The 23,698-nt window shown below is 31.9% G+C and overlaps 1 protein-coding gene across 14 annotated transcripts in view; it reads left to right on the top strand.

The window, feature by feature from the left end:
* LOC145257798 (protocadherin Fat 1-like) overlaps positions 1 to 23,698 on the top strand; it is a 954,816-nt gene that overhangs the window by 855,038 nt on the left and 76,080 nt on the right. For 12 of the 14 annotated variants that reach the window (XR_013864025.1, XR_013864024.1, XR_013864023.1 and 9 more), the window contains 3 exons: positions 1,899 to 1,913; positions 19,764 to 20,802; positions 22,497 to 22,667. Coding sequence is in view for 10 of the 14 variants with exons in the window: in XM_080115695.1 (XP_079971821.1) it covers positions 1,899 to 1,913; positions 19,764 to 20,802; positions 22,497 to 22,667 (1,225 nt within the window). In the remaining 4 variants the exon portion in view is untranslated. The remainder of the gene's footprint in view (positions 1 to 1,898; positions 1,914 to 19,763; positions 20,803 to 22,496; positions 22,668 to 23,698) is intronic. The other 2 variants (XM_080115697.1, XM_080115688.1) reach the window with 1 other exon arrangement.

The following is a 23,698-nucleotide window of genomic DNA, read 5'->3' as shown; positions in this document are numbered from 1 at the left end:
CTTTTTCTTAAAACTGCACGCCTATGGAACTCTCTTCCATTTGCCTGTTTTTCAGCTGAGCACAATTTGATAGTCTTCAAGTCCAACGTAAACAAATTCTTAATGAACCACTCCTTTAAGTAAATGTTTACTACTAACAATTACTACGATATTATTCCATTGACTACTGTACACTTTATAACCCTTATCCTCGAGTGGTCTCCTGGCCTTGATAAGTGGTGATTCCTATGTGAAAAAAAATAAAAATTCTGTTATAATCTGGCTTATTGTATTCTATACTATTGCATTGTTGATCTTATATCAGCAAACATCAGAGAAAAAAATCATCATTCATTGAATTATCTTCTGCTGTAGATTATTCTTAAGCATCGCCATTCTGTCATCTTCAATTCATAATACGAGAAGATCTGAACATTGAAGAAAACAATATATATACATATATATATAATCTTTAGTTATTTTTAGATGCTTATCGACTTGTATGCATAGAATCTACTCCTAGATTAATTAGCTGATGATTATGAATGTTGAAACACAGCTGCGAAGCGTAAGAGGTTGTAATGTAGGCTATATTTAGTTTAGCTTAGTTTTCTACAAAGGAGATAAAAATGGGTTTCATGAAAATTCAGATACCGCCAATTATTGTGAAATTTTAACACTAAGTATTAGACTTCAATTAATATATATTCCGACAATGTGGCATATTTTAAAGGATTTTAGCGGGGAACATATATTGCACAGCCTCATATTTAAAAATAAAAATATTTTTATTTAATCTGATTAATGGTCAAGATTGTCTGATTTTCAGTTTCTTTTTTTTTTTTTTCATATCTTCATCCTTAAGTTTGAGAAAATTTCTAGAATCAAAATCATGTAATGGATTTTGAGGAAAATTGAAATAAAAATTCTACTGGCATTATATTTTGATTTCAGTCTTCGTAAGTGGACATAAAAGTAGTGAAATAACTGTTCTGTTCCTGGACAGGTAGTCTTCATGTTATATACAATCTATAATATAAATCTCACCTGTTTGTTTATATGTATGTATATATCACAAAAACTTTCGACAGAGGCGACGGATCTTGACAAGATCGGTATTATTTTGAAGCTCGATGTCTCGGACGACAAATACCGAAAAATTGGCCCAAAACATTAATTCCTTCATTCTAAACTCGGCCGTTTTGTACAAGGAGGGGTCGATTTTTTTCGCCGACATTTGAGCAAGTTATCGACTTCGGTTAATTTGAACGCTTTTGACTTCCGGTCATGTCATGGAGACATCGGCTAAGATGTCAGATTTTCTTTGACTTTCTTTTCCGCCTTCGTAGTATGGGTTCGAGCCTGCCTGCCTGCCTACTACCAATTTTTATTTTATTTATTTATTTATTTTTTTTTTTGCTTTACACACACCTCCAAACACCCGGGCAACGCCGGGTACCCAGGCTAGTCTCATGTCTGTCTGTCTGTTGGGAGAATTAATTTTACCCTTCCTGGAACGGGTATTCTTTTGAAAATTTGTATAAACATGTATAAAAATCTGATTTTCTAAAATAAATATTTATATGAAATATTATCTTTTATTGATTATTTTAAAAAAATTGATTTACACGCAGCCAATTCTTTTTATTTCAATTTTAAAATGTACTTCATTGTTTTATATGTTTTCTTTACATGTCTTAACTATTACAATATTCACACTATTCTACCCAGTAACTGACTGCATAACACTAACTGGTAACAAACGTTACCACAGTCTCACCACTAATACTGTTAGTGTAACGAATGCTGTTAATGTTACTATTGTTAATTGTGCTCCTCTTGCTTTTTGTCTTTCTCTTTTTTTCACTAGTCACTCACATGTTTTTACCTTTATATTTTTACATCTCTCTTGACTGCAGAAACACGCATTACTCGTAAGTCTACAGATCCACCTCAGCATGCAGTAACTACCCCCCATCCTCTTGTCTCTAGCTTGGAGTCCCCCCACACCACCATCACCCTATCATCACATCTTCATCAGTTGCACATTACATATTTTTGTCTTTTCTGTATATTACTTCTGTTACTATTTATCAAGTATAATATGTTAAGAATTTTTAAGAATATAAAATATTTGCACACACACACACACACACACAGTATATATATATATATATATATATATATATATATATATATATATATATATATATATATATATAATCCAATATTGCGACGTAAGATGTTTTCCAGTGTGTGTTTTGAATTTAATTATTTTGTTGCGGGGAGGGGACTCTAAACACAACGATAAATAAATTTGTTTGTTTTTTTTATGTTTTGCGAACTAAACATATCTTTATTTCCTTTTATGTATTTTTTCTCCTTTAAGCCCTTCTTCATTCTAAATAAAAAAAATCTTTTTAACAGTTTTTTATGAAACATACATTTGTCTAACGGTCTTTCATTATTCAAGGAAACACGTGTAAGACGCACTTCATAAAAAATGAATAAAAACTTATGAGTGTAAGTTAAATACATCTTTTGGCTTTGGAATGATAACTTAAAATGCAACTGCGCCCAGTATTATTCAAATGTTATATATGATGAGAATAATGGAAATAGTATTCCGACAAAATAGAGAAATGTGTTCATCGACGTTTCGTCTTTATTTCGAGACTTCCTCTGGGTGAACGAGATTAAGAAAACAAAAACACCAGCACAAATATTTGAAAAATTTTCCATATGCAAAGTGTGACGCTATTCTACTTCAGACACGGAAAAAGACGTTGGAAATTAAAAAATGTAGATGAAAAGAGAATATGAAAATATAAATATTATCAAATAAATCCTATCGTGAAAGGGATGCTGAATTTTCTAGATAAAGCATTAATAAATATGATGGAAAAAATCTACATCATTTGTTGACTCATCAAATGTTCAGAAACAGCGAAGATATTAAAAGTTATACCTTATTCCATTGAGTTTTGAAAATGTATACTTTTCTCATCAAAGTAAATAAAGCAGTCCAGTAGTGTAAAAGGACGATTTCTTTGAACCGTATAAAAATTGAAAACTTAGAATTTCCGGTTGCGAGAATGGGAAAGTATGTAGAATCCATAATGAACAAATACAATCCAATGGTAATTTGGATTTTTAATTTTGTGGCCAGTTTAAAAATTGAAAACTTAGAACCTACAATCATTTAACCTGATTACAGTAATCGGGGGGGGGGGGGTAATGAATACATATAATCCGAGGGTAAATCCGGTCGGCAAATTTTGCTGAACTTTACATATTTTATGCAATAACACGTCTGCATAGCATTAGAATCGGACTTATCGTCGTCACCGTGGATTGTCTTTTGAAGAACCACCAACCTGGCTGTACAATAAACATATAGATATAAAACACTACTAAATAATTTTGTTTTGAATTAAAATATGAAATCAAATAAAAACCTTCAAATTTAGATAAAATCCTATTTACAAATCTAATTCTATATTTACATAACGGATTAAAAAAACTTTTTTCAATTTTAATTTACTATATATTGCTTTTGTATCAAATCGGTATATACAAAATTAATTTATTGACTAAAATAATACTTATTTTGAAATATTAACTTATTTATTGCACCCTAACTAAATGCTTCCTATAACCAAAATCATGAAACTCAAAAACTACCCAAATCTCCCCCCCCTCTCTCTCTCTCTCTCTCTCTCTCTCTCTCTCTCTCTCTCTCTGTATATATATATATATATATATATATATATATATATATATATATATATATATATATAGTCATCCACATACAGTATATATATACATGCACACACACAGCATTGATGTATATGTATATAATAATTGTTTGTACAAAATTTTATATTTTAATACATTTTTTTCTTTCTTATTTTTGGTAAAATGCTAGCAACCTGAAAATCCTATCTTCATAGTTTTAAAACTTTAAATCACAAAAATAAAAACTGCAAGTATCCAGGTTCTAGTTTTGTCAGGACTAATGCATTAATTTAACTAATATCCCTGGGAAAGATATGAATTTATACATCCTATCTCCAGCTATGGGCTCTCAAAACTTATTTATACAACCAGCCTAGCGAGAAGTAAAGTCTTGAAATAACACCAGTCTTCCTCTGCTTCTCCCAGCATTGATTTCAATCAACCTGAAATTCGCCTTGGAACTGGACACAATCAGTTGGTCAGGAGAGAATTGCTGGCACCTTTTCGGGAGGAAGGAGAGGCACCCATTGTCTGTCGAGGCTGAAAGGGAGCCTTTATAAAAAAAATCTTACACCTTCAGTTCATAGGTCCCTAAATGCTCGAAAGCCTTCTGCTCTAAAAGTTTTTTTCTATAAAACTTCCCTCATTATTTCATGCTTCCCTAATTTTCATAGCATGTTGAAATTTAGACGTAATACAGGCATCTTGTTTCTCAACTACTTAATCCTCTCTAGACACGTCCCCAAATAGTTCAAGTGGCAACATGCCTTAGTTGAGGGGCATAAGAATAAAAAAAGAAAGAAAGCTGAAGTCTAAGTGGCTAACCAGAATCAAAAATTAATATGTCAGATACATTGCTATTTAGGTCTGACCTAAAAAAACACGAATGACTTAATTTTATATATTAGAAAAATAAACAAACCTTTTTCAAAGAAACAGACATTTTTTTTTCATTAAAGTTTACAGAGATGTGATCATTTTTTTTTCACATAACAAACATTACAAATACAAATAAGACGCATCCAAAATTGATTATGTGTTCATTTATATTGTACATCATTTTCCCATAAGATATCGTCTTTACTATGATCCCCATTTTTCTGTATTTCATTATACTATGTGCTTTAGGGCTGGTGCTTATTTCAGGCTGCTGTGCTATGTGAGAGACTGTTCCGACCTCGTAAACAGTATACTAGTCTGGTGTCAGTTTTATCCTCAGTTATGCTGGTACCCATTTAAAACCTCGGTGGAATCGTTGCTTATATTGAAAAAAAAATATATATATATATATATACAAAAAAAATTAATTTCAATTTTCAAATTAAATAATTCTGCAATCCCAAGCAGTACGGATATTAGTATTAATATTTATATGATAATCCCTTATTCCTTTTATTTATTTATATATATATATATCTATCTATATCTATATCTATATATATATATATATATATATATATATATATATATATATATATATATATATATATATATATATCATTACCTAAAAATATTGCATTAAAAACAACTGCCATGCTCTGCTGGTGTCACCTTTTAAATAAATTATTTCTTTTGATACCTCATTCATGTTTCTTAATGAAAGGTGTCTTGAAATTATCCAAATATTTTACAAATATACCCAATACTATAACCTGATTTCCATATATATATTATTTAAAATTACCTTGGAAAACTCCTCACGAAAAGCTTCTTAAATTGAATTCGGTTTCCATCTTTGAAAAAGAATAGAAGTGCAATATTCCACTTACCATATTGGCGCATTTTTATAAACATGTTTTTTTTACCTAATTCCGAAAGAAAAGTTTCATAGCAAATTAGTTTAAAATTGTTCCAAATATATTTTAATTTGAATCCAGCATTTCTATACAATATTCGATGTATTGTTTTTTCTTTTTGTTGTTTTGTTTTTATTTATTTTTTCATACCAGTCTACGAGAAGTAAGATTTATGAATAAAAATAAAATCTCTTTAGATATATATGTGGAAGTAATAACCTTAAAAATAAATGAAAATCAGCTGAAAATTACGGAAATATCAATAATTATTTTGTATATATATATATATGTGTGTCTGTGTGCATATATTTATATATGTCTGTGTACACGTATATATAATTAAAAGTTTAATTTTGAAGTTTATTTACACACACACACACACACACACACACACACACACACACACGTGTGCGCGTGTGCGTGTGCGTGTGTGTGTGTGTGTGTGTGTGTGTGTGTGTGTGTGTGTGTGTGTGTGTGTGTGTGTGTGTGATTTATACTGACGGAGCTAAAATAAAAGAAAAAGTCGGAAGCTCTGCTATTTATCGGCAAAGAAAAATCCAAAAACGCCTACCTGACAGGTCTTCAATCTTTAGTGCTGAAGCCTCAGCAATACACCTGGCTCTTAATATTATAAGTACCGATCAAGCAAACGAGTATATAATATTTTCGGACTCTTTATCAGTTCTAACTTCATTAAAAGAAAAGAACACTCACAATCTGCTAATAACTAACCTATTAAACAAACTTGATTTTCTTAATACTCATAAACAAATCATCCTATGCTGGATCCCAAGCCATATTCGCATCCTAGGAAACACAAAAGCTGACCTAGCTGCTAAAGAGTCACTAAACCTGGAAATATCCAACATAAAAATCCTCTACACAGACTTTAAACCTACCATAAACCTATACAACAAAACAAAATGGCAACAACTATGGAACACTTATACAGAAAACAAGCTACAAGAAATCAAACTTACACTTGGAGAATGGAGTCCCAAATCCAAACTAAACCGGAAAGAGGAGGTGACCATTACAAGATTAAGAACAGGGCACACAAACATCACCCGCTCATTCAAAGAAAACCCACCTGAATGCTTACCTTGCCAAGAAAACTACACCGTTAAACTTTTTCTAATAAACTGCATCGACCTAGCTCCCTTACGCCAAAAATACTACAGAACGAACAACATTAAAGATCTATTTGAAAATATAAATGAAATGAAAATTCTATATTACTTGAAAGAAGTAAATCTCTTTTCCAAATTATTAATGTACCTGAAAAAAAAAATTTCAGCCTAAACTTTTACTAAACTTCCTCCAAACTAACCTTGACATACTGGAAAATGAAGAATACTTACTCTACTAAGACCCCCCCCCCCAATAAAAAAGAAATAAATAAAAAATAAAAAAATAAAAAAAACTACTTATTTGGCCTTAAATGACCATGCAGCTGTTGATAGGCCAATAAACCGAACAACCAACAAACATATATGTGTGTGTAAAAATCTGTTGACGTGTTCCAAAATTAAAAAAAAAATACGTTGTTCTTTTTTCATATCTCAGGTTGCTACATTCTATCAATTGATCATTCTTTTGATTTGGTTGAATGTCCTTTTAATATCATTCCAAATTTTAATCCGTATTGAATTACACGTTTATTTCTTTGCTTGAATATCTAAATAAATTAGTATGAATTGTTGATATAAATGATATTGTACATGTTTTCATTTGACCTGCAATAGTTATTGTCTACTGAAATTGTATACATTTTGGAAAATTTGTGTTTATTTTTATTTATTTTTTGTCATTTTCATCCCTTTTTTTTGTTTTCATGCCTTTGTTATATGTTGTCTTTTAAACCTATTTTATTTTTATAAACTGTTGTTGTTGTTTTTTTAAGTAATCGATTTTATTTTATATACTGTTTTTTTTTTAAGTAATCGATCATCAATTATTTTGGTTTCAATTGGTTTATTTATATTTTGTTCCGTTAATTGTTTTGTTATATTTTTTTTATTTCAGTCCATTTTTACTAAATGATATATATATATATATATATATATATATATATATATATATATATATATATATATATATATATATATTAATATTTTTGACAATCCCAAGTAGTATAAATAAATGAGGAATAAAAGTTATATATAACTTTATTATATCATCAGAACAATAAGGAAAAGCTAAAGGGAAAATTAAAATAAATCTGTTTAGGTTGTGGCATTTCGAAGCTAAATGCTTCTCATTAGAAGAGAAGTTCCAGAGGTCCTGGATATGACCTAAAACTATATCCGATGGTGAGGCCCCACCTTGCGGGCTTTGGGGAGTGTGGAGCCACCCTTTAATTACCATTGCTCCCAGGTCCACTCTGACCCGGAGTGGTAGTACCTGTTAGGGTCCCAACTATGGGTTAAATAGAATAGAATATACTCCATTAAAAATCGTTCCTCAAAATAACTAGATTCGGCATTAAATAACCTGAAAAAGGTTGATATGCCGTAAAACAAAAACAACCAACCAGAATTTCCAGAATGATACAAAATGCAAATATAGAAAAACTGACTTAATAACATTTAAATAATAATAAACGAGAATGAAGGAATAGAATAATATGGTAAATAGTAATGAAAAGTATATAAACCATACAGGGGTTCTGATGATATAATAAAGTTATATATAACTTTATTTCTCATCTTTCATTCAATATTATTTTTGGCTCCTCTTAATAGTGTTGAGTTTTCTTACCTTGATAACTTTTGCTTTGTTAAAGATTTACTCTTTGATAACATAATTATATATATATATATATATATATATATATATATATATATATATATATATATATATATATATATATAATCAACTTTTAAGTCTTTACAACAAGAATAAGAAGAAAATACTTTTAGTCCCAAGTCAACTCCTTTGCTTTTAAGTCAGTTATTCTCTTGCAATCATTGCATAGTTTGCTTTCAAGAATTTACGCTAGTCTTAATATTATTTTAGGGATCATCAGTTGTTTACCATGAAAAACTGTTTTGTAACGGATTTAAACACACACACATATACTTATACATGCATTTTTGTATTCAGTATATTCTTTTAAAAAAGTTGGGGTGAAATAAACTTTGCTTTGATCATAAAAGTAAAAGGAGATTTCACTTATAGTAATTGGACAGTAGAAATAACAACAACAAAAATAATATTCAATGACATTGATCGCAATCTAATAATGAAAGAAATCAAAAAGAAGCAAATTAATCATAAGCTAACATTAGCTGAAATAAACCAATCGGAAAGAACATAATCTCCTGGGTGGCAACTGGAAGTGACTATAGAGGAAACAAACGGACATGAATTTGATCCAAAATTTTTGTGCTCGATTATCCAATGCTCCGCAGCATGAAATCATGGTTATGGCCCACTACAAACATATATTTCCTTTCAGTATTACAAAACTCTCTCTGAGAAGACTTTGAGCACAAATGTATATAAAAAATCTTAGGACCAGCAAAAAAAATGCTGATGGTTATTCCAAAAGTTATTACTAGTGATTCCTGTCAACAACAATGCTCTCTGGAGTCTGAGTGATAAAAAGTCTTTCCAGATTTCCAGCACTTTGCATTTCCTTTGATAACCATTACAAATCACTTTGCATTTTCTCAACAGCTGTTTATCTTTTGTTTCTCACTGATATCAGGTATTGGATTCCTTTCAAATTTAAGTAGCAACAAGTCTCCTTAGTGTTCCAGTATCCTCCGTGTCCTTCTAGTGGAAGTTTGGATGGTGTTCTTTCTCCTCATTTTTTTTTCCATCCTCTTTGATCATCATCATAATCATTATTATTGCTGCTCTTGCTGCTCTGTCTAATTGTACGAAACACTATATTGTCACTTCAAGAAAATAATGGTTTCCAGTTTACTCCTTTTGATATATATATATAAAAGTGTAATTGCCTGTGTGTGTACATTTCCCTACCAGACTAGTCTGTCAATTTTGAGTTTACCGACTCGAGATTAGACATAAGGATATTGAGATTTGGAAAAATCTTTTTATTCGGTTTTCAGCCAGAAATTAGGCTATCAAGGGGTCAAAGTTCAAGGATTTGACAAATGAAAACTCTACCAAACTCCTCCGCCAATTTTGGGTCTAAACACTTGAAATTTTAGATGTAGATGGACATGAGTCAGATTTTTTACTATATGTATATATATATATGCACATAAAGTTATGAACAGTGCATAGAGCCCGAGCAAAGCCGAGCTGAACTGCTAGTATATATATATATATATATATATATATATATATATATATATATATATATATATATATATATATATATATATATATATATTGATATATTGTATTAAAACAATAAGTCTATATATGTTTATTGATGTGTTTATGTCGTTAGAACCATGTGTATAACATAGACATGCACACTTACATATACACACGCACTCATATATATTTGCATAAATGTATTGATATATTCATCTCATAATTTCAATTCCCTTTTCGTTTACTTTTTGTGATTTTGTTGAAGGTTTCTCGATGTCATATTTTATTTTCTGTTTTTTTTTTATTTTTCGTCTTCCTTGTGAGCATCGTTTTTATCCGCCATTATTTAAACCTAATTAAAAAAAATGCTTTCAATTTCATACTTTATCCCTCCTACTCATCTCCCCATGCTCAATCAAACCCATTATGCCCCCATGCTGTTTTTTTCTCTCTCAGTTTTCATTCTGTTTCGTTTCGTTTAGTTCTTTCTTTTTAAATTTCATTAAATTTCATTTGCACTTTTCTTTGTGCATCCACGTAGAACTTAGTCGCTGTTTCCTGTTATTTTTTTTTTTATATATTTATTTTTATTATTTTATTTTACAAAAAAGGCAAGTTAAATTGAAAGTTACTGTGAAAGGACAATAATACTAACCGTTTCATTTTTTTATTTTGTTTTTTAAAAAACTTGTTTCTATTAACAATTCTAAGATTACCCATAATAAAGCTAATTTTCTGGTATCCTTCTTGACATTGTAATCATCACTAAAAATGTCAAGATTTAAATTTTCTGCTGTGCCGACTTGTTGACAATTATGATAATAAGTTTGAGTGAACGCAATCAAATGTTGTTTCTTTTTTTTTTTCCTTTTTTTTTTTTTTTTTTTTTTTTTGTTAAGACTATGAAACTTTTACACTGTGAGGATTTTTATCTCCAGAAAAAAAGTTCAATTCTTGCATGTAAGAAAGCGGCAGTTAGGAGGTAAACACTAAAAGGTGAATTGAGAGCAATGGTTTTTAGGGGAAAAAAAACAATAATGTATAATAATGTAACGATTTTACTTAATCAAGTAAAAAAGACTGATATACAACAGAAAATGGTAATTTGTATTTTGGGGATTCTTTGGACGACTGTTCTCATCTTGAGTGTCATTTTCACAACATTCGGTCAATGTTGCAACCTTCGACCTGCTTCACGTCTATCTTGTCGAACTCAAAACTCTTTCTGTTGAAATCGGGAATCTGCACAGAATTTCGAACTGAATCCTTCATTTAATCCATAGGGGTAGCATGCTCTCATTCTGTCAGCCATGACTGGGTAGAAATACTTTGAGTGTCCCCCACCCTAAGAATTGAACATTCAACCTCAACCTCAAATGTAACTCTATAACTGAATTTTATCAAGTACTTTATCCATTATGCCACGGATGTTTGCGGATGTGTAGTGGATAATCAATCCTAATCTCCAAAATTCAGAAATGTAAGAAAATGGTACAGATATAGAACGAGAATATTTGCAAATACGTGCATTTTAAATATTAATAAAGATTGGTTAAAAGCTTTGCATGCTTGCTTCTGACAATTCTGATTCTTTCCAATGTGGAAGCAATGACGTTTGCTTAGAAACGGCTTTCTGAGGACTTTGTCACAATTCAGTCGAAGCGATATTAACTAAAATGGAGAAAGAGGAGTGGCTGGCTACGATAAACTTCTTTGGGCTTTGGCACAATGCAATCAAACCAGGCTCAAAAATAGTAAAATAATTGGGAAAAGGAACAAAAAAGATTAAAATCCAGATCGTTTTACTCTATATAAACTGACTCATGAGCCCCTAATGGAGCAGTAATTAGGTTTGAGCTAAGCTACATGACCTGTAAAATGACGAGGGAGACAACCATTGACCAATCTATGAGCGTTATAAATTTCAATAATACAGGTGTTCATTAAGGTAGCTATTTTAAATGCTATCTGATTTGCACATGAGTCCAGACTGAATTTAGAGTCTTGATTCTCATTCTGGTATTCTTGACTGTCAACCTAAGGTTAGTGTTGGGTTGATGAAGACATATTTTCATCATCATCATCATCATCATCATCATCATCATCATCATCATCATCATCATCAATTGTCAATTATATGTTATCTTGTCAAAGAATCATCAAAGTGACTACCTTTACAAACTCCTGTCCGAAATTTTAAAATCATAAAAGCAAACATAAAAACTCTGAGAATTTCTTCTCCCATGGAAGAGGGCTTAGTGAAGTTTGGACGCGATTGTTAAACAAAGCACACTTACCTTATGTTAGTCGTCTGGTACTGTCATCATTGTAAAATGATGTGTCAGGTGTAACCACGGTTTGTAAAATGGCTATCAAGTATTTTTGTCTTTCATATGAAGGCAGTTCATAAAACATTGATCGTAGTTCTCAAACGAGATGATGCATTGCTTGTTTAAGGTCAACTTAAGAAAAAAATTTTCTTTTCCTTTTTAGAGGCCACATGGTCAAAACTGGGCATCAAATTATTACCCCAAAGTCTCCCTTTTTCCTTACAAGGATAGTGAGGAGGAAAGAGGAAAAGAAGTTGCGTACAAGTTTAATAATGTAATTTCTAAAAGTGCTTATTTGTTTTCACTTAATATTGGAATAATAATTTTCAAGAAACAACAAACATGCATAACATAAAATTAGAATCCTATTTGTTTTTTAAAAAACAATTCATGGTCATACCGATGTTCAAGAATCACAATTTTATTCATTATCGAAACGCTTCATATAAAACTGTAAAGAAGAAAATCTGTATTCAGATCGTTTGCATTTAGTATCATCTTCATAAGGAATTGAATTTAGTTGATTTAAAATTTTACTTTGACAAATATACTAATTTTAATTTTAAATGTTATATTGCCATCTTGAAGCCTTTCACTTTAGTAAATAATAATAATAATAATAATAATAATAATAATAATAATAATAATAATAATAATAATCCAACTCTTTTTGGCAAAAATTGTCCTTTCACAGAAACTTTTATTTGTATATTTTTGCAAGTAAAACAAAAACTATTAATACTTTTATAATTATTAGTAATAGTAGTATCAAATATTAATGGATCAATTTCGGGGCTTGATTGTTTCAAAAGCTGAGCAAACAAATCCTTTTATTTTTTTATTTTGTTTCATTATCAGTTATTCGTATTCAAATCTTCTTGATCCAATTCTGTCTCCATTTTTAATTCTGGCAAGCCTCTAAATTGGTGACTAATTTCCTGTGACAATTTGATGTGTCTTGTGTTTTGTAATCATTTCATTTTAGACTCTTTTAACATCTTGATGTACATTTTATGTTGTGAATCTAATTGAAAATTATGTAAGTGACTTTCTACTCTCATACAAAAAGGGTACATTTTACAAAGAAAAAAATGTCGATCTTCTATTTCAAAATTTTCTTATTTACTTGCATCCTCGCACAGGCAAAGTTAAATGCAAGGTCGGTTTTAGTGCAAAAGATATTCAGCTCCTTTAAAAGAGGCAATCTACATAGGGCAAAAAAAAAATGCCAAAGGTGAGCAGGATTTCTCCTCCTTCCGACCGAAAACATATCACACTTTAATACTTGCCTGAAAGCTAAAAATTGCAGCAAACCTGTTTATCTAAATATTTCGTGTTGTCTTTATAATAGTTGGAGTTTTGTCATTTTCTTTTTACAATAATTTTATTAAAAAAAAAAAAAAACAGGAGAGATAACTTTTGTTTCTTAAACGGGCGAAAATGTGGTTTTATTTAGCTTGAATTTGAGTTGAAGTTATGTCTGTTGAAAGATGAAAATATTCTTAACATTTTTAATTCATTGTTCGGTAATTCGTAGTCAATATTTTGTAAAATGTCAGACTAATTTAAATTGTTCATGATTTCGAGAAAAAAAAATATGCAATAAAAGTATGTATGTTTTTATTTAATAATTTATATTTAATTTCAAATTATAGTACTTCTGTAGTTTACGGATTTGTTGAAATAATAACATTATTAACCCAATTTTTAACATAAGAGAGTAGGGTGTTGGTAACTATTCTGTACTTTCACCTAATAACTTAGTAAGAAAACTATGCGGTAAAATATTTAATTAAACTTGAAAATTTAATCTTTAAATAGCACGGTCTGTAAACTGCAGAAGTCTTCAAATGTTCAAGAATGTTCCTACTCTGACAAACGAAAAGGAAAAATACGACAAAGTAACTAAATCTAGATCTGAGTTTATTGCGAACAAAAAAAAAAATCTGTGAATTCATTTTTATTATTATTATTATTATTATTATTATTATTATTATTATTCAAGAATATTTTCCGAGTTAAAATCTATTGAGAAATACACATTTTTTATTTAGAAATACACACTTTAAATATATGAACATTAGTTAAAGAATAACAAGTTATCCAAAATGGCCGTCTCATTTGATCCAACTTTACCTAACGTGTGTATTTCTCAATACAAAATGTGTATTTCTGAATAGAAAAGATTTCTCATACAAAAATGTTTCACACAAATATATAATTGATGCTTACACAGATTTTTTTTCACGCTAAACTCATACTATATTTAGATTCTAGTCTGAAAGCCGGACAAACAAGAAAATCGCCTTCAAGTTTTACCAACAGAATTATCTCCCCTTGTCATATCAGAACAGGGGAAGTAACTCTGAGTAGAATTATCTCCCTTTAGTTGGATGTACAATTTCTTTTTTGTTTTGACTTGTAACAAATGAATAAAATAAAATAAAATACAATGCAATTGTTTTTTGATTCAGAAAAGAAATGAAAACTTTATTGTCAAATTTTTTAATCACTCTCACACATATACATACACACAAAAGAAAAAAGGAAAAATCGACGATACAAAAATATTTAATAATGCACATAATTATACATTCACTAATGAAATTACATAATTAGGAATAAGAGGCAGAAATTCCTAATGATGTAATTTCCTTATTGAATTAATGATTAAATGTATGCATTGGTATATATTGTCAATTTTTCCTTTTGTACCTAAGCTACACTTTCCATGTTAAGCCTTTTATTATCACGATAAGTCTCCATTTAAAGAATCTTCTAATTCTTCTTGGTTCCCCCTTATTATATATATATATATATATATATATATATATATATATATATATATATATATATATATATATATATATATATAGATAGATAGATAGATAGATATAAAATAAAAATGACAATTAAATTTCCCAAAATGATCCAAGATGGTAAAATTAAAGTATATTATAAATATTAAAGAATTAATATTTATAAAGTTATCTCAGCCAGATGTAAAAGCTTGATAAAACCAAATAGGAAATAGAGCTTATAATACGAGCAAACAGTTAATAAAACATGTTAAAAAAAACACTTTGAAACGAGTTAAAAACATATTTAATCTGAAAAGGAAACAGTAGATAAGTGGATAGTCCTTAATCCGCGGAGTTTCGAAGAAATACTTTCCTTCTCATCAGAGGGTAGGAATTAGCAAAATGTGGGATCGGACTTACTTATTGTTTCATCAAATACTTTTGCATGCAAAATCCGATCCCGCATTTTGCTAATCCCTACCCGTATCGTATATATATATATATATATATATATATATATATATATATATATATATATATATAATCAGATATGTTGTCTAAATGTTGTATATTGCATTTACCAGTTGTGAACGTTTACGGAATTCCTTACTAATATGGAATGCATATAACAACCGACCTTGTGTCTAACACTACTCCAGTGAGAATGCAAATAATTAAGAATAACGCAAAAATATACGCAAACATTAAACGCTCGCACATGATGTTTATAACATGAAATTACATTTCAGACAAAATAGAATGTTTAGTATAATAGTGGATAAACATGTAAACGAGACTAGGAGAAATAATAACGCAAATCCATCTCTAAAGCCAACCAATATTTCAGTCATGTATTTAACATGACTGCTTTGTTGGAGTATATTATCCACTATTGTATACACTATCCCCTACACAAACACACACACACACACACACACACACACACACACACACACACACACACTAAATGCATTATAATAACTGCATTAAAAGACGTGTGTGTGTGTGTGTGTGTGTGTGTGTGTGTGTGTGTGTGTGTGTGTGTGTGTGTGTGTGTGTGTGTGTGTGTGTGTGTGTGTGTGTGTCTTTTAATGCACAAATTACCTCCTCATATATATTAATGACAGTCTTCCATTGTGAGCCTGCAAATTGAGAAAAATCTGCAGTAAAGCAAGGCATATATTGCTCAGCCTCAACTAAGAAATTAAAGTTATAACAACAAAATTATTAAATTGATACAATTGTTGATTATTTAATATGATGGGGGCATGTGAAGAAATTGATGTTTTCCTTTGATTTAGAAAAAACACATAACCGCTAACACTTGAGGGTGTTGTTTTTTTATTTTATTTTATTTTTCTTTAAACTTTTGAACTTAAAAACGCTGCATTAAATAAAACTACAAATCAGACATTTTAATCTATTGTTAATATAGCTTTTAATGGTGGCATCTTGTTTAGTGGCGTGATAATTTATGATTCGGAATTAATTATGAAGCCTTTAAATTGTCAAAAAACACTTGAGTCCATAAAAGAAATACAGACTGATAAGATCGAAGAGAGAATCAATAGCATTTAATTCATTTAAGTTTCGAAATAAATTGCCTTTCTCCAACGTATTATGACTGATAAGTTTTTATTTAATTATTTTTTTTGTTTTTTGTTTTTTTGTTTAATTTTACTTCAGTCAAAGTTCTTAGAAATCAAGGAACCCTTTCTTGGGGCTAACACTTTATCTCTATATGAGATACATAGATATTCGAATGTTCCATTAAATTCTTCTTTACCTCTCAAATGTTCAATCTATAAAGAAGTGAACAAATGTCCATTTTTCTTCTCACCAATTGACCAGTTAACTGTGCCACTGGTGCCAGAACCAGAATTCATCTAGTCTGGTGGAATATTCAGCTTAGTGCTGTTACTAGAGTCAACATCATTTGGAGAAGTTGAAGCATTTCTTGTATGAGTCAGTGTGTAGAGATACCGAGGGGCTCATATTTGAGTTATGTTTGATTTTTATTTTATTATTTGTGGACTATTATCCTCATCTTCTAACTGTTGTTTCACAACGTTTCGGCCGATTATTCCTCTGGCCTTCTTCAGAAATGTTGTGAAAAAACAACTACAAGATAAGGATAATAGTCTACAAATAATTAAAATTTATACAAATTACTCATCTAAAAAATAAATCCAAATTAATTCAATAACAAATACTATTTTATTTACAATATTTGGTCAGGGTTTATTTATCCTGACAAACTACTTTAAAGGGCAGACTTTAGACATTCGAGGATAGTGTCTAGTAGGGGTTTGAGTTCTCCCTTATTTGACAGTGTGGCTTATCGAGTCATGTCGATAACCTAATAAATAAGCACCGGTAACAAAAATAACTCATTAGACTACTCAAGTCAACTTGTACTCGCTCAATCAAAGGAAGAAAGAATATGTGAAGGATAAATTTCCTCTTTATCATAAGTACCTTTCAGAAAGCATAGGGTTCATATCACATCAGGGTCACCAAGAGAGAACAGCACAATTAGAAATAATTATTTAAGTACAAAAATTAAATTAAATTTTATTAACAATGAATTTTGAGCAATAGCCGAATATACAGTCATTGGTAAGACACCTGTTGATCCTGAAAAGAAGATAAGTCCTCACCCCCTTTAGGCAAGTGAATGAGATTAGCATTAACTGGATTGTATAAATTTGCTGCTGCCAATCAGCCCAAAATCCTCCACAGAATGAATTCTGTTCACTTCACTGCCATCAACAAATTTCATTAATTTGTTTGTATGAATCGACTTTGTCATTTTTTTCTGATATTGCTTTTTGCTCTATGCAAGTTGGTGACCCCCGACGTGATTTGAACACATCTACACTTCGTTGATCATGATCATGACTCTATTAACCGTAAAAAATTCATAAAAATATTAACAGAACACAAGGCAAGTATATCGCCTCTCCCCCATCCGACTATTATGAAATTATCCATACGACAATGAACAAAAAGGGAAGAAATAGAAATAAATTTACACTTACCAGCATTAGGACTCTATAATAGCCTCTGACATAATAGGTCATACACTGATGACCAAACTAAAGCTCTGGCTCTGGCTCTGGCTCTGGCTCCAATGTTGCATTTGTGTTTTTTCCAAGCTCTTCTATGGATTGTGCTCTGATGAGCTTCCTGCACTTGTGCCCCCCTCACCATAAGTATCCTTGATCAATCTGACAAGCAGCAAAATCCCACCCACTCACTGAAGATGTCCCCAGATGCTACAAAGCCTTCTTATCTAATAACTTCTTTCCTTGAACTGCTTGGCTTTTGAAATTCTCTCCATGCCCCTTGCTTAGCTGGCTGTATCAACATGCAGCAATTTAAATGTAATGTTAACAAGCAACTTGCTAAACAACTCTCCTCATAAACCTGGCCCCTAATTCACTGTAGCCCTTTACATTTTGGTGGCAGTGTGACTTGTTTAGGATGAATTTAAATTAAAACAAGTGAAGCATGCATGGTCCCCTGTGAGTGCACAGTGAACGAGGCATAAAAAAATGACTAAGTTCAGCATTTGCCCCCACCACCCCATTTAGCCCCAAAAGTCCCCAGAGGAGTCAAATCCTTGTGAAAATGAACAAATGGTGCGGTTTTAAGCCTTAACATATGTAAATTTGAGTCCTGCACCATGCAAAAAAAGAAATCACTAAGTCAATCATTTGCCTCTCTCCCATTCAACCCCAAAATTCCCCAAATCCTTAACATATTTTTAAATTTGAGTTCAGCACCATGCAAAACTGCTAAATAGACATACACAGAAAACTTTGGACAAATATGGTAAAATAGTTCCAGAAATGGAGTGTTTTTATTAGCCCTAAATGACCCCTTGGGGCACACCCAAGAGTTATCGCGAGGTATAGACAAACAAAATTATATAGAAATCAGTTAAAACTTTTCAGAAAGTCCAAGGCATCAATTTTTTTTAATAAGCACAAAAGTGTCAATTTTAGCCATTTTAACCTGAAAGGCACCCCTAAGGGGGCAATCAGAGTTTTCCCGGAAAATATGTTGTTACTTTTTTACTCATATCATGTTTAATGTTTATGCAAATTTTTTTTTAAATTCCAAGCTGTAGTTATTGAGAAAAGTGCAGACGGACGAATGGACAAACGGACAAAGGTGAATTTACAGGTCCACCCTCCTTTTGTCAGGGGGCGAACAATATATAAAGAAGATGATGATTCACTCACAGACTAGAAGTCAATTAGAATCAAGATAATGGATTTATCCATCTAAACATAATGGAACATCCCAAGCTCCTTATAAAGCCTTAGTTTGTGGGGACTCACCTAGGCAATAAAGATGAACTCTTCCTAACTGTATAAATTAACTGAGAGTTATGACTCTTGACATCGTCAGCATACTTTAGTAGTCCACCATCTTGGCGGTACATACTATGACGGTTGCTCTTTTTATATGATGTTTTTGTTTCGATATATTTTATCTTTTCTATGTCATATCCGTATCCCTGTTTTCCTAAGTGACCCTTCCAGGGCCACAACACTTATTTAGTTTAAGCACAACTAGTCAGACAGCTGAGCACTGGCTACTACATTCAATGGCTTGAATTTAAATTTAAAGACAAAAAAATCAAGTATTATTGTTTATGTGGGCTTTTAAATCAAAGGAAAATATTCATTTTTCTCAAGTGCTGTCTGCTGTATTCAAAAAAGCAAACTCGTTTTATTCAAATTTTTGTTTGCTTAAAAAAAAAAAAACTTCTGCAAAAACTTTTAATGCTTTTATGTTCTCTTTTATTTCTTTAGGAGGATCGTGAACATGGCTACAGCATAATAAAATTTGACGTAACAGATGATGACCTCAAACCTAACGGAGGCCCTTTCTCTTTTAATATCATATCTGGTCTCGGCCGTGAAAAATTCCGGATAGACAACGACGGCACTTTACGCTCATACAGCCAACTTGATCAGAAGATCAAAGACAGATACGAACTGACAGTTCGAGCATATGACAATGGCAGTCCACAGCTATACTCTGATGCTACGGTGACCATCGAAGTCACGGAAGAAAGTACGGTCCCACCAGAGATTTCAAAACTAGAAATCGCCATCAACTCTTACCAGGACAAGTTCCCAGGTGGGATTATCGGTAAAGTTAGTGCCAGGGACGATGATTTGCATGACACATTAAAATTTAAGATCGTCTCACAGAATCTTAACCTTTTTGATATTCATGAAGATGATGGTCGAATTATAGCCAAACCAGGCCTTGACGCAGGACGTTATGTAATTAATGTCAGCGTTTCTGATGGAAAATACTATTCATATGGCATGGTGATGGTTGATGTGACTGTCATCACAGAGGACATGGTCAAGAACTCCGTGACAATCCGTCTGGGCAACGTTAAGCCAGACCAGTTCCTGAGGCGTCAACTCAGAGATTTTCTGAAAGTCTTGAAGAACGAGATGTCGATCCGTAGCAGAGACATTGAGATCATTGGTCTCCAACCCGCCGATAGAAGTATTGAGGCCTTGACCCGCCCGAAACGATCCACGTCTGATGACCTGGATGTTCTGTTTGCAGTGAAAAAGTCTCACAACTCGTACATGCGGGGCAACCTGCTGAGGAGGAGGGTGCAGAACGCAATACCCAAAATCCAGGCTGCCCTTCGTCTGAAGGTGCTGAAGGTCTTCAGTGATGTGTGCGAGAAAGACACGTGCGAGATTGGTACCTGCATTGGGCTTGTCGAAATTGATAAAGAACACCCCGGTGTGACAGAGATTGGTGGACGAAGTTTCGTATTGCTAAAACATCAACACACGTACGAATGTCAATGTCAAGAAGGTAAGCAAGAGTTTTAGGCCTTCATTTTTTTAATCCGTCATCATCATCATTGGTTAAACGTTCATTTTACATGTTAGCATGTGTTGGACAACTTTTACAATTTGACGATGTTTTATGTATTTTCAAGTCCATTCCTATTATTCCTTCCATGTTTTCTTGTCCTTCTTCTGTGAACTTGCCTCAAATATTCTGCATCTATGAATCCGAAATCTCCCATTTGTTCTTTCAACATGACCATACTCACTTACTTCATTGACATTCAACCCAAGAGATTTTTGTGTTGCATCATGAATGGACCTATGCAAGATAGCAAGTACATCGGGGTTGAACTAAGTGTAAGTTGAAATGACACAAAGTTTGGGAAGTAAGCAAATTATCATGAAAGAGACAAAAATGTCATGTGAGGTCGAAAAAAGTAGAGTAAAACAAAGTGACGTCAGTGGCATGGCACATGACGTAATGGATATCAAAGTTGACAGAGAAACGGGGGTTTGAGATTAGTCTGTCTCTGGGAGGCATGCAGGACAATAAAGCCATGTTAACTGAAAGAAAAACTTTGATAATGGTCAAGAGAGAGATAATGCAGTAAGGTTTCTGTTTGCTGTGTCCACCTAATAATATAGTTAATTATTTAGTTAAGTGAATACTAGTCTCCCTTTCTCATGTGTGATCTGTTTCTCTCCTCCTGCAAGAATAAAAACTCTCAGCCATCTTTAGCCTCCTTAAAGACATTTAAGAGCTAAGAGTTTCAAAAACTACTTGACGAGTATATCTAGTGAACTAAATGCAAGAGAGATACAATCATTGTATTCATTGGGACATCTGTAAAAAGTTGAATATCCAATGTAGCAGTAAGTCCTTGGAACATATCTCAAAAAAGAACAGTTGGAAATAAATCATCCACTATCCACTATGCCTATGAAATTCTTACAGCTACATATATAGAAAACGGAGCTATTGAACATTGATATAGTGATGTGGAGGCAAGAAGAAAGAAAGAAGCATCTTTAGTAAAAATCATATCTTGAATGATGCTGGCATAAAAAAGCTGAGAGGAAGAAGATAAGAAAATACCAAGGTTTTATATACAACATGAAAAAAAATTGGAATCTTAGGAAGACCTCCATCTTTCCAGTAATTTTCATGAAAGAGACAGAAGAGATGTTATGTGAGTTCGAAGAGGTGAGAAGTATACTAAAACAAAGCGACGTTATTGGCATTGCACATGACCAACCGGACTCATGAAAAAGAGTTTCAAAAGCTACCTGGCGGGTATACCCTGTGAACCAAATAGAAGTGGAGATACTAACAATCGCAGTTTAAGGGACGGTAATAATCTTTAAAAGATATCTCAGTTGGAGTGTCTGAAATAGTGGGTGAATGTCTAGCATCCGATAGGATGCCTCATCCCAGCAAAAACAAAATAACAAGCAAATTGAAAAAGAGAAATACTAGAGCATTGTATTACGAATGGTGGCTCTGTAGAGATGCAGGATACTGTCAGGTGTGAGTAGTTTTCTAGCACGGTAGAGGGAGTTTACCTTCTTTGCAGCAGTCATGATAATATCTTCCATGTATTTATTCCAATTCATGTTGACTTTTTTACTTCATTTTTATTATTTTTTCATCTTTAATTCATGCTTTATGATGTCAAAATTGAATGCAAGCCTTCTCATCTCATTTTTGTTTCGCAGACAAATGCATCTGGTACCTAGACCCTTGCGTTGGCCACCAGTGTCCACACTACAAGGTCTGCAAAAAGTCGGAAATGTCTGGACCACAGTGCGTGTGTCCAGATGGAAAGACAGGAATCTACTGTGATGAAGATGCTCGGCCTGACTGTGCCGAGACAGGCTGTCGGCATGGTAAGTAACTCATCAATTTGTTCTTTGATATGATAGAAACGCATGAGAAAAATGCTTTCCTTTGATTAAGAAGCACAAATAAACCATAATAATTGACTTTTTGCCTTTAAATTTGGATTAAAGCTAGATATCATTGTTTTTATTGAAAAACACATTCTTAACGGCAGAACATGCTTTTTTTTGGCAGTGGTTGGGTCTATTCTCTTGGGGGATCTATTCTCTTGGGGGGGGTCTATTTTCTTGGGGGTCTATTCTCTTGGGGGTTCTATTCTCTGCCAGTCATAATAATGACAAAACATTATCCTGCGTCACTGCTAATGAGACCCATTATAAGAGCTACTGTTTTATGGAGTTTATTCTCTAATTGAAAAAAAAACACACACACACAATTGAATGAGGGACCAACACCACCACCACTGAAGCAAAAAGTATTTTTTCCAAAAGAGAAAAATATTTATTAATAATTTGGTTGTTCATGCTATTTTTTAGATTTTTTATATTCAAGTTAAATCCAATTTTTATGGAATCTTTTGTATATTATTGTATCCATTGTACATATTGTAAATTGTTAGGTTAAAAAACAGAATACTTACAAAACGTCCTCCTTTCTCGATATTAAGAATGGGTTTTAAATAATAACGTTATTTTTTAGCACACTCCATATTCTGCATGAGTATTAATGTTTTTAATCTTTGCATCTTGAATGATAGATTTCAGTTCAATCACAAGCTGAATGAAATTACTATTTGACAGTTTAAAAGCTTCACCACAATCTTGTTAAGCTATAATTAGTTCGTTTCTTCAGTTGGACAACCTTCAGAATGTGCATAATGACTTACATTATTTTTAAGAATGGAAAATATATTAAACTTTTATTATTCGGATTCTTCAGACTACTGTTCTCATCTTGAGTGTCATTTTCACAACATTTTGGTCGATGTAACCTTCCATCTTTTTAAGAGTATCTTTCTTTTTTTTTTTTTTACAAGTTAGTCACCACTTATCAAGGCCCGGAAGCCACTCGGGGATAA

This window comes from Euprymna scolopes, chromosome 3, assembly GCF_053919585.1.
Source record: "Euprymna scolopes isolate OS-2025 chromosome 3, ASM5391958v1, whole genome shotgun sequence".
NCBI classification, from domain to species: Eukaryota; Metazoa; Mollusca; class Cephalopoda; order Sepiida; family Sepiolidae; genus Euprymna; species Euprymna scolopes.
The sequence above is the reverse complement of the archived record's forward strand: the minus strand, read 5'-3'. Positions and strand labels throughout refer to the sequence as shown.